At 37.7% G+C, this 13,154-nt stretch overlaps 1 protein-coding gene across 1 annotated transcript in view; it reads left to right on the top strand.

The window, feature by feature from the left end:
- Positions 1-13,154, top strand: part of CORIN (corin, serine peptidase) — a 207,583-nt gene that overhangs the window by 154,439 nt on the left and 39,990 nt on the right. Inside the window, exons 14-17 of the mRNA XM_075195300.1 lie at positions 2,941-3,054; positions 3,149-3,259; positions 4,258-4,387; positions 8,314-8,436. Coding sequence (XP_075051401.1) covers positions 2,941-3,054; positions 3,149-3,259; positions 4,258-4,387; positions 8,314-8,436 — 478 coding nt within the window. The remainder of the gene's footprint in view (positions 1-2,940; positions 3,055-3,148; positions 3,260-4,257; positions 4,388-8,313; positions 8,437-13,154) is intronic.

The raw sequence follows: 13,154 nt of genomic DNA, 5'->3' as shown, positions 1-13,154 counted from the left end.
CGTGGCGAGAAACGCTGTAGAGGAACTGTCTGCTACTCATGGCTCAAGGTCTCATTCATATTCCATGTATGCCAGATAGTGGAACATCTCCTCCTTTATAAATAACTGTTGAATATAAGCTGCACAGAACTTGGCTCTGGCTCTATTACCATAAAAGGATTCAGATAGATTACTATTTAATTCTATTATTTTTCATATCATATTTTGTTGTAAAGTAACAGTCTGACCTTACAGTGGGAAACATTTACAGTACTGTGCAACTTTGCATTTCTATCATGTTGCGGATGTGCCCACAACTAAGCATTTTCTCAGATAAATATCAAATCAAGATTAATATTATTTATACAAATTACAAGAAAAATGAAATAAACTTAGATATCCAATGGAAATCAAGTAAAGACATAAGTCACATAGACATTATACATAGATGTGCAACGAGGTTACATTTTTAGATACAATCCAATGGAATCATCTTAAAGACTCCAATTGAAGAATGACTTTCCTAACTAAAACCATTATGCTAGTTACTGCAACTTAATGATATAGTAGGGTTTAGTCTCTTGTATCCCGAAGCAATTGAACTTGTCCCGATTGTCCTATATAGCTGTTACATAACTGCCATCATTTATATAACACAAGTCTATTAATGGTCTTGGATAAGTTGGATACTTCTAGATGCAATAAAGCAACGAATTTTTGGCTGAGAATTTGAGCAGTATAGAAATGTTTTTAAGTAAACTAAGCATAAAATAAAAGTAAACATTATAGGTTGTTCCCAACAGATGTGGCATTAGGAATCCAGATTTGGAAGCATCAGGTCTGGAAGGAGAGCTGGGCGATAGTAATTTCTCTGCTACAGTATGAAACTCTGTTACTCAGGGTCACTATTGTTTACCTTGTTCTCCCAAACGCCAAAACAGGAAAGCAAATAAGGGTTGCATTGAATTGGCAATAAATAAGATATGTGATACCCGGCTGCTCGGTGATACTGGCTGGGAGCAGTAAGACTCATGACACATGTGCATGCGTCGATCAACTTGTGGAACTAACAACCCTGAATCTGCTTTCAGTTCCTTTTTGTTTTTATTTGTAAATTAGAAAACAAATTAAAAAACTAGGTAAAAAAATGAAAAATAAAATGAAAAAAATAATATTTACCTTTGTAAAAAAACGCTTTATTTAAATTTGAAAGCATTTTTTCCATTCATTATTTGCTGCTTATGCCATGCTGAGATGGCAATAACGAAAGGAGGATTGTGGCAGTACATGGACCGCCATGGTCCCTGTTAAATAGTAAAAAGTTGAATCTCTTTGCCGATGGGGGCTACCGCCAGCCATAACATTACCCTACTCTTTGATAGATGATAGAGAAGCCCTATCACACATGAAGACTCTCCATTTTGCCAGAGATAGGGATTTTCTCCCTTTGATAAATAAGTAGTAGTATTTCGTTTTTGATAAGTCCAGTACCAGCTGATTCTTAAAAAGAACCCACATAATATGTAGTAGTCTCATATTGAACTGGTTCATTTTTTTTCCTAGAGGCAAGTCTCAAACTTTGTGGTCAGGTCTGCTAGGAACCTCAAGTAGCTTCCTTCTCATAATAACAGACAATATTCTGATACTAAAAGGGCTGAGAAGGTGTGTGTTAGCTCGAGTTAGTAAATGTATGTATTTTATGTACCTTAATTTATAATTCATCTGAAAGTTAGTGTGGAAGAAAAAAATGTGAAGCAAACAAGTCTTAAAACTAGTGTGTTGATAAAGAACCACCTAGTTGACATTGCAAGTGTTTAATTGCACAACAATACAGTGCTCCATAAAATCAAAGAGATCCTCATTGCTGCTCCTATTAATTGCACCACACTGCTTGATAGTTACCCCCTTCTTTATTGGGGTATGACCCCTTTTTTTTCTCTCAGGGGCTCTTCTTTCCTATTATGGAGACTCTTCCCCTTCTTGTGGCTCTCTGAGCTTGGGGACTCCTTCCCATCTTTATATGCAGCCACGCTCTGAGGTAATTTTTCCCATGTCACTCATATTCTCTTGGATATGATGGGCCATCGTAGTAGCAGGCCACGGAACACCTTCCAAACTTACTGAGGAATATAGAACCTCCTCCCCTCTGTCCCGGGTCTCTGGCTGTCACTCTCACTACTCACTTCTCCTCAGCTCGTACCAGCCTTATGTTGCTAAGCAACTAAAATTCATCAAGGACTGTGTCCCAAAATAGTGGATGCACAAGAAGATGGAGGTTTTGTGGGCACATACATAATATGCCTAGACAGTCAGTGTAGGCGCATTTTTGTACCAAAGCACAAAAAACAAAATGGTAGCTTCATTAGTTTGAACAGTGGTGAAGTTGATTGAGTAAACTTGGAGACAAGCTCTTTATTTGTTAGCCTGTTTCAGATAAAAGTTTCTCCCTGTGCCTCGGACATATCAATTGATCTGGTCAGTCTTACAGGGCTAAGGAAGTAGCCTCTTGAATATTTGCCCATATTTGTCCAGTAAGATGGCATTTGCAAATTGACAGATACTAAAGGAAGATTGTGTGAATAAAGCGTATTGGACAGCTTTATATTTAAACCCAGCATGTAGGTTTGTAGCATTATAGGGACATCAGGCACAGATGCGGGTGATTTCTTCCAAACTGCAGGTGGTCCCATCCATTTCTGTTAATGGCTTGGGGGGTGTTCATTCCAAAAGTAATAATGTTATTGAGCTCCTCATCAACCAAGGCAGTTATGCCTTAATATTGTTAATTGTTTTCTCAACTAAATTATACTGGAAAACATGTTTTGATCGACTATAGAAGTGATTCCAGAGAGGATTGAATAACTTTGATCCCTTTCATACTATGGGTTTACACATTGGGTTACATAACAGTTATTATAATGTTATTGAGTCTTGTTGCTATATGCTTATTCACTTTTGAAGGCTGTGCAGAAAGAAGTCTATGGGAATGTCCAGGAAGCAAGATGTGTATTAAACATTCCATGATCTGCGATGGATTCCCAGATTGCCCAGAACAGTCAGAGGAGAAAAATTGTTGTAAGTTTTAGAGATTTTTACTGAAAACTTAAACTTTGCCTCCCACAAACAAGAGTGAACAAAATGACTTATATATTTTATATTAATTCTACAGCATCCTGCACAAGCAATGAGCTTGTATGTGCAAACCACGAGTGTGTATTACGTGATCGATGGTGTGATGGTCGAGTGGATTGTACAGACAGTTCCGACGAATGGAACTGTGGTAAGTTTTTAAGTGGATCAATAACAAACCTTGATAGTATCATAGTTTCTGAGTGTCACCAAAATCTACTATATCTATTAGTTGTTGTATATATGTCTTTTTTATAGTGGACTAAATAAAAATCATTTAGAATTATTTCCTAACATCAGTTATACTACTTTAAGTGAAGTTGATTGTGACTAATGCAAATTTGAATAATAAAATATAAAACATTTTTGATTTTCTTTTATGACACACTTTCTCTCATAATACAATTTAATGCTGATATTTTATGGAATGCTTAAGTAGTCTGAAACCATCATTTTTTATTAGATGTTTTCTTACAAACTGAAACAATGGCTTTCCCATGTTTGAGATCATGTATGCAGTTATCGCTAATGCTATTCAGACATTGTACAATTTCAGCCTAATTTGGTCACTGGGATTGCCATGTTTTCTTGTTGTCTCTGGACTCTTTTATTTTTACTTGGTAAAACAGTCAGTAAGTCAGCCCTCACTTATTTTAAGGTGCACCTGTCACACACAGTGCGGGGGGCCATTGTGTGATTTCAACTTCTATTCATGAGAATGCATTAATTAGTGTATATGATTATTTTGAAAAGGATTATTTCATATTTATGTTTCATATATAATTAAGCATTTTAGTATAATTATTAAACAAAGGACAGACCAGGGTGACTGTAGTTTTATGTAGAACACTTTAAATATAATATGAATTTTGGTGAACAGCAAAGGTAGAATCCTGCTTAAATACTTAACCCAGTAAAGAATAACATTGTGTACAATATACACATAAACACCACAGTATACTGTAATGTCACACCTTGCATTAAAAGCATATGCACCACTGAAGAACAATCTCTTTTAGGAACACTTATACAGTCTATGGATTAAAAGCAGATAAGTGAAATTATATTGTTTGATATGATTCTAAACATTATTGGTTTTATTTTCTAAGCCGATGCATTTGCAATTTTAATTTAATTTTATTTTTTCAGTCTCTGTCTCTAACAATGTGAGCTCCTTGACACCCATGATAATTCACAGAGCAGCATCTGATCATCATGTCTGTGCTGATGAATGGGAGGAACAATTGTCTCAATGGGTCTGCAAGCAATTGGGTTTAGGGTAAGGTCAGTAGTTCGTAGTAATAATAAATAATATTTGCTGTAAAATAATTATTGGTTTTAATGATCCTTCAGCATTTTTAAAAAGCATGTAAATGGATAACAAAATGTTAGGTATATACACTTTATTCCAACAGGACTTAAGGATAGTTTTATAAAACCTTCGAAAAAAAGGAAAAGTGGAGGTGTTGCCTAAAGCAACCAATCAGATTCTAGCTATTATTGTTTAGAATGTACTGGATAAATGTTTGCTAGAAACTGTTTGGTTGCCATGGGCAACACCTCCACTTTTTTTTTTTTTTTTTTTTTTAAGGTCTGATAAATCTACTTCTTACCTAGTTATTTGATCCTCTGCACTAATGCAGATTCAATTATCATTGCAGCTGTGTATTTTTACCATTTACACGGTAAAAAGAAACGCTCACTTTTGCTGCGGAGTGAGCGAATATTTATTTTAAAAAAAATTGCTGCATAGTGTCTCGCTGGCCATTCTGGGAGACTACATGGTGATTTTTTTTTTACAATTGAATCTGCCCATATTAATGCTACTATAGCTACATCAAGTTTTAGTTTGTATTAACTACACTTTAGGCTGTAATCTGTATTAATTACAGGGAATGTTATACAATATATGTTAAGTTGACTAATTCACGTCAAAGTCTTCCCTTTCTGGCCAGTCATAGATTAAATATAAACATGAATTCAATATGAATTTAAATATGATCACTGCGATGCTTTTTTTAAGTGGGTTGAGTCGTACCTGCAGACAGCTTGTAAAAAAAGGTAATAATAATCTGCCACAGGCTGTGGGGAGTGGAGCCACAATAACGGTTTGATCATAAAACCCATTGTTAAGAAAAATAACAGAGCACAATTCTGTACAATCACAAGTATTTAGTGAAATGGAAGGAAATGAAAACTGGTGTGCAAGACGAAGGGGGGGGGGGTGACCAGATGTCTTTCCATTTCATTAAATGCTGGTGGTAGAACACAATACTACATAGTCTTTTTAGTAGGTTGTTTAACACCATAACTCATTAACTCACAGTACCTTTACATATATTTCTTTCACTGCTTGTTATATTGCTATCTCCACCACCAATCTGTGAGTTCAATATAAAAGATCACTGATGGAAAAAACACACCCTGGCATAGTCTGAACTAAAACCTTTACAGTAAATACCATAAACCTTACCATAAAAATTTAACGATCACCTGTACTAAATGTTTTCCGAATGCCCTTGCTAAAAACAATTCTAAATGCAATATAACAGTATATCCCATAAAAGTAAAATATTTTTCTAAGAAAATAAATTTTCTAGAAAAAGAAACCTGCCTCACTATAACCATTTCATTTAAATAATCTTGAAGATGATTATGAATTATATTACATTACTTCTTTGAGATTTGCCAGTTTCAGTAAATTTTTCTGACCACAGTACTCGGAATAGTAAATTAATTTTTAATTTCTCTTCTGCAAGTGCAGTACACAGCATGAGAGCAGAAGGAACTGGTTAATGCTCATGTTTCAGCGCACACGTGGTAAAGCTTGTCTGTCTCAGAGTCCGGTAAATGTAAATGTTCTGTTTTAATGAGAGATTAGTCACTAGAGCAGATGTAGGTTTTACCTACCTCAGTGACATCATAGCTGGTTGTAAATTGGTAGATCTTATGAACGTTGGTTCAGCTCAGACAATGGTTTCCACTTGTATATGTGACATTGTAAGATTGTTTTATATTAATACAAATGAGAAGAGAAAAGTCATAGATAGATAAATAGATGATAAATAGATAGATAGATAGATAGATAGATAGATAGATAGATAGATAGATAGATAGATAAATAGATGATAGATAGATAGAGAAATAGATAGATAGATAGATAGATAGATAGAGAAATAGATAGAGAAATAGATAATAGAGAAATAGATGATAGAGAGATAGATAGATAGAGAGATAGATTGATAAATAGATAATAGAGAAATAGATAATAGATAGAGAAATAGATAATAGAGAAATAGATAATAGATAGATAGATAGATAGATAGTTAGAGAAATAGATGACAGATAGATTATAGATATTAGCGGGGATAGATAGATAGATATTGTCCCTTTTGCTGTCTCTTTGTCATCATACTTACTGACAGGGTGTAAATAGCTCACAGGCTAATGTAACAACTAACAAGGTGCAGTGTATTCCATGGAACAATGTGGGGGGAGAATTACCACATCTTATCCCTGGCTTGTGGCAAGTGAAGTGTTTTCCTAAAGGACATACTACTATCCGCCATGCAGATGGGGGCTTGGAACGAGAGTGCTTATCCTTTAATAAGCCTGGAGGGGATTATATGAAATGCAGCATGTAATATATAGAGTAAGATCTGGGCACTGGAGAATAGTCAGCTGTGGAAGCTCTATAAAACAGCATTCTCATGTGGCATCGATCACTGCGATAAGAGCCAAGATTTTTTTTTTCCCATTCAGACGGTGTCATCCAAGTTGTAATATCCTCAGCTAACAAAGAATTATGGGCAAAGCTATACTCCGTTTGGGAAACGCTGCACAGTGTACAGTATGCAGAGAATGTGTTCAACCCTTTCTCCAAATTAGAATAGTTTTACTTCCAATGTAGACACATTGAATTCTGTAATAGTATACTATGGAAAATGCCATTATATTAATAATGTACTGAACTTCACAATGAACCTGAGGCCTATCTTTAAAGTTGGGACTTATACAGCATAGAATTTTTGCGACCTTCAGGGGACTCACAACATATAATTCAACCTGCAGACACTCCATCCCAAAGCTTTTCCCACACACCTAAACAAACTCTCCGGTGTTTTAAAATACAAATGACAGAAATCTAGGACTCGTATATCTGCAATTCACTTCTTTCCCAGAGCTTCTGTCACATATGCCCCTCCCTTGTTTCGACCTACGGGGTGGAACACTTGTAGTCCCTAAACAATACATTTGGGACAATGCATCTGCATTGGCCAGTTGGCTTCCTGGCCAATGTTCTACAGAAAATGTAAAATTTTGGAGAGCCAAGAACCACCTAGTTATTCTTCCGTTAGTTTCTTTGTTTTCAGACATCCATTTACACGGAGCATGGTCGGTTATTAACCTAAATTTCCATCCAATTTCCATTAAGGTAATACCTTAACGTTTCTAGCGCCCATTTAATTGCTAGGGCTTCCTTGTCAATAATGCCATAATTTATTTCATGCACATTCAACATATAAATAATAGGATGCTCCTCACCATTTTTACTTTTGGATAACACCGCCTCATTTTTATTAAGTTGGAGCTTTATCAGACTTCTGCCTATGGTATACCCCAGATATTTCACCTCCTCCATTCCCAAATAACACATTTGTCCCCAGAGTTTGTACTCCATAATAGCTACATCATAATGAGCACATTTTTAAACCTGTTCTGGAAATTTGTTATACTCTGGATTGTTAAGTAGGCATGTAATATAGGGAAATACTGCTATTGTGCATTATGTTTGCCCAACAGGGAGATCTCCCCTCCCGGAGTTGGCAACTATGCATAAAAGTGATCATCTAGAAATAGAGCTGGGCAGCGACATTGTCAATGTATTCTGCACTGTGATGTGGTTTGAATTCAAGGCAAAACAAAAAATGATAGGGGGAATTCTGTGCAGAACACTTAGGACCAAATTCCACTGGATAAATGTATGTTATTTCATGCCTAAACTGTAATAAAGCTAATATTCCAGGAAATACTTTGGAAAATTTCGCTCATCTTTAATATATATGAATGCTATTTTAGTTAAGTCAACAACTTTCATACTTCTTCTATATATTTTGAACATTATGGATAATATTTCTTGATTGGAGGGTAATCATCTGTAATCCCACTAAACATGCCAGTGGTCACCCTTTATTTGTGTTTCAGAGGCCCACCTATGACAGTGGTCACACCAGACTATCAGCATTCCCAGCGTAACGATTGGCTGCATTTGAAGCCTGAATGGAAAGTACAGAATGGATCTGCATTTCATGAACTACTGATAAAAGGGTAAGGAATGAATACATTACGTGCATTATGCTCATTAATCCTTAACTATGAGCACCTCGGTTATCAGTTACAAACAGCCAACTTTGTCTTACTCTGTACTACAAAGTAACTACAATTTCCCCCAGATACACACACACTAGGGGCTAGATTTACTAAGCTGCGGGTTTGAAAAAGTGGAGATGTTGCCTATAGCAACCAATCAGATTCTAGCTATCATTTTGTAGAAGGTACTAAATAAATGAATGCTAGAATCTGATTGGTTGCTATAGGCAACATCCCCACTTTTTCAAACCCGCAGCTTAGTAAATCTAGGCCTAGATCTCAGTTATAAAGCACACTGGTTGCACCTAGAGGGCCCGTCCAGTGCACTCTTACTTTCCAGTATTTGGAGATGCCTCCATAATCTAGAATTGCACCTAGATGTTGAAACATCACCTTTCAATGAAAAGAACAACAACTTTTAAAAGTTTTGCCTCAAATATTGCTAGGATTAGCCTCCCTTGTCTTAAATTAATCATGAGGACACTGGGTCTGTCTTAGTACATGTGGCATTATTGTGTGTTGGTGATTGGGCAAAGCGTGCCAAATGCAACATGAATACTGAAAAGTAAGGAAGTATAAGGCAAGACTCAATCTCTGGTAATTCTGAGTCTATGCAAAATCCAAGTGTTGTTTTGTTGAGTGGAAATAGCTGTGTCCTTCCACACAGCAAGGTAACTCATAAACATAGTGCTCCTTGCTATGTGGAAGGGCACATGGCCCTTAAATCTCCACTTTCCTTGGCTCCAAACAACTATGCTTACCTTGTCTACACTTAACATGAAATGAACTCAATCTACCAAACTCCTCCCATTGACTGGTGGCAATTTCCTCCCCTCCACCAATGCCATCATTTTGCTCTGCACTTTCATTTAATTCTGAATACACTAGTGAAAATCAAGGCACATGACATCACCGTTGCAAATTAAGCCCAATAAAATCGTATCCACTGTACATGTTGCAACTGTGTTGTAGCTACAAAAAGAAATACTCTGGTCCTGTCTTGGTTTTCTGTTTTGGAACTTGACATAAAGATACTTTAAGTCTAGCTCTCTGCATAGAAGTACCACTGTCCTAAGAGATGGAGACGTGACTTTCTCACTGACCTCTACCATGAACTATCTGTTTAGGGCTTGATGATCATTCTAAGTGGAAAATATCATTGCAAATTGGCTCCCTCCATGAGTGCTCCACCATCTAGGGAGCACTGTGGAGCAGACAGAAGAACCCTCATTAATGCCACTGCTCAGAGTACAATAGTGAACTTTATTTACTGCAATGAAAAGCCATAATTCATATTACTGCTTGTGTATTCAGTATATCCTAATCACTCTTACAAACATCTCACCATCTACCATACCTACACCATACATGAACCTGTGCAGCCCTGTGCATACATCCATAAGGAACACGGTGGAAGAACCAGGATAATATTATCATGGTGCTGGTAGCTTCCAAGAAAGAACCACTTGGCTGAGATGGCTTTCAGGGACACACCACATCCAGCCAAGCCACTTAGTCCCAAGAGGACTGGTAGTGAGATACAAGCGGAAGTCAAAGGATTGTGAAAGTAGAATAGTGATGGATGAAGCCAAAGTCAAGGAATTGGAGAAGGTAAAATTGTGGGGTAGAATCGCGATGTACAGTCTAACAAAACAGCACAAGTAGAGAAATCCAAAACAAAACTTTGCTCCTGCAATGGTTTGGTGAAACTGAGAGACTTGATAAAGGCTACAAATAAGTGAGATAAATTGTTCTGATTGATTTAACCTTTCACTATAAGGCTGATTGCAGAGTAAGGAAAGCTGTGCAGTAGTCCAGGTGAGATGACTAGCTAGATTGCTGTTCTTACAGAGTGCTGATTACAGAGAAGGTGTTTGTAGCTGCCACTGTTTTCTGACAGCTGTCATCTGGAGCTAGTGCTGAATCCTCACAAGTATGCTGGGATCCAGAGGCTGATCGAGGTGCAGTACATTATTGTGTATTCATGCTGTGGTTTTAAAGTTTCTTTGAATCATTGTACTATAGTACTTGGGACAAGATCCACACTTTTTCTTCTAGCAATCTGTATATGTAATCCACATTTGTTTGTTGTGCTAGGAGCAAAAATAAAATTCTTGCGTTTATATACATTCTGCAAGCACTCTTCAGCTTTGCACTGTAGTCCTTGACATAATCAACTAAATACCGTATCAGAAAAAAATGTGAAATGCTACATTGTACATTGTAGAAAGTGTGGATCCATCTTGTCAATCAACAAGTAGTAAACATTGTTTCATATTCTGTAGAATTTAATTTAACATGCCCTTTTCTGTTACTATTATGATACTTATTATACAGATTTAGCACAGAGCACATAAAACTATACAAACTTAATAAATAGCTCCACTGAAAACGAAACATTGCAGAGATCATTAAAATAATTATATTTTTCCCCCTCCTCTTTTGCAAAAGAATCTCTTGATATCACTAACGGCCTGAGCAGGATATCGCCTCTCTTGCAAAGGGTAATCTGTTCATAAACCAAAATGTGTTATCAAGATTCCTGCCAATGATGCAGGAACTGTTAGTGACATTACAAGATCTGTCAAATGGTCTCACCAGAATTATGGAGAGAGGACTCCATGGGGCATATTATTGACGGCGTGATTGCCGAAAATCCCGCGCTCCAAAAATATTACCGTTAATACGGTAATCCTGCGTGTAAAAACCGTTAATACGGTAATTTACTCGCTGTATTTCGCTGCGAGCTGAAATCCAGCGAGATATTACCGTATTAACGGTAATATTTTTGGAGCGCGGGATTTTCGGCGATCACGCCGTCAATTGAATATGCCCCCAAATGTGACATGTATAGTGCAATAGGAACTTTGACAGGGGCAAACCCAGGATGTTCATGTGTGTGTCATTCTGCCTCTTCCTCTTGCCAAATGTAGCATCACATTTTGATTTATACACCTATATATAATGCGCACAAGTATATAGGTATCCTTTTCCACTGTAAGCTAAATTTTGTATTGTACAATAATTATAAGGTTTGAATAGAAAAGCAACCTGGCCGTCATAATTGCAGCAGTGGCTCAACACAATTTGTAGCCTAAAGTGAAAAGAACATGCGGGCCGCTGTCATCAACCACCCACTAAACGATCTTAACCCACTCCTCCAAAATAATGTTCTCTGAAATGTTAAATAAAGTAATATCCTATCTACTAAGCAGAATCAAATATAACATTTAGTTTGATACTATTACAAACGAAAAAGGTTAATCTTACTTTAACTGAAAATTGCCTTGATAACTAAAGTACCTCCTAAAGGGGCCTGAGACTCCTAGAGTAAAGGGCTGTCGACAGGGCTGCCAAGAGGAATTCAGGGCCCCGGTACAACAACTTCATGGGGCCCGCCTTATAGCTGAGAATAAAAAGACATTTTGGTGCGGCAAAAAAAATATTAAATAATAATTTGTACGACCCCAAAAAAAATTTGCGCCACCCAAAAATTGTATAACCACACCCACAAAAAATGTGTACGGCCACACCCACAATTGTACAGCCACACACACACAATTGTGGGTGTGGTCGTACAATTGGGGGCGTGCTTATGAATCACTTGTCGTGCCCAGGAAACCCTCTTACAGAAGAAAAACTTGCATTGCTGTGTCACCAAAAATTGGGATTGTCCCACTAGAATCACAACATTTCTCACACTCTCCTGCTCTCTCCTACCTGTTCTTCTCACTTTCAACAACTGTGGCTGCAGTTTCCTTAGCTGCGGCTTGGCAGGATCCTGGAATGTTGGGGGCCCTATTTGGAAAAAAAATGATTACTTTTAGAAAATCACAGCCAGCCCCAGCATTAAATCAATAGCACCCACGATTAACAATTAGGCCTTCCTCCTGCCCCAATATTAAAATAATAGTATTCACATTTAATAAATAAACCTATTTCCCTCCCTACAAACAGCCCCAGCAATAAATGAATAGTATTTACATTTCAGAAATATACCTATTTACCGCAACAATCACTGACATTAAATAATTCATAGGCACATTTAATAAAGAGACTTCATTCTCCCCCACATTCAGTAGCCCCCAAACCACCCCATTTTAAATTAATAGTCTGCACTATAAAATTGCCCCACCATTACACCACAAACAATATTGCACCCATTAATTAGCCATCGCCCACCTCACACTACATTGCCAGAAGCCCCCTGTGCTATCACACACACATTACTGTGCACCTTCATCACCATGTTGTGCCCCCTTATGATCACATTGTGCCCTCTATGCTGCTTCACCTGGCCCCCCATCATCACACTGTGCCATCCTGCCCCCCCTCTCCTTCATCATTGTGCCATTCTGCCCTCCCTCGCTTTCATCACTGTGCCATGCTGCCCCCGCTCTCCATCACTGTGCCCTCCTGCCCCCCCCTACTCCATCACTGTGCCATGCTGCCCCCGCTCTCCATCACTGTGCCATCTTGTTCCCCTTCTCCATCACTCTGTGCCTTTCTGCTGCCCCCCTTTTTTCTTTCATACTGTGCCTCTCTCTCTCCCCCTTTTTCCTCATGCTGTGCCTCTCTGTACCCCTCTTTTTCTTAATACTGTGCCTCTCTCTACCCTCTTTTTCTTAATACCTTGCCTCTCTCTGCCATCTTTTTCTTAACCCTGTGCCTCTCTC

Source organism: Mixophyes fleayi, chromosome 1, assembly GCF_038048845.1.
Source record: "Mixophyes fleayi isolate aMixFle1 chromosome 1, aMixFle1.hap1, whole genome shotgun sequence".
Classification (NCBI taxonomy): Eukaryota; Metazoa; Chordata; class Amphibia; order Anura; family Limnodynastidae; genus Mixophyes; species Mixophyes fleayi.
This window is presented reverse-complemented; position numbering and strand designations above follow the sequence as displayed.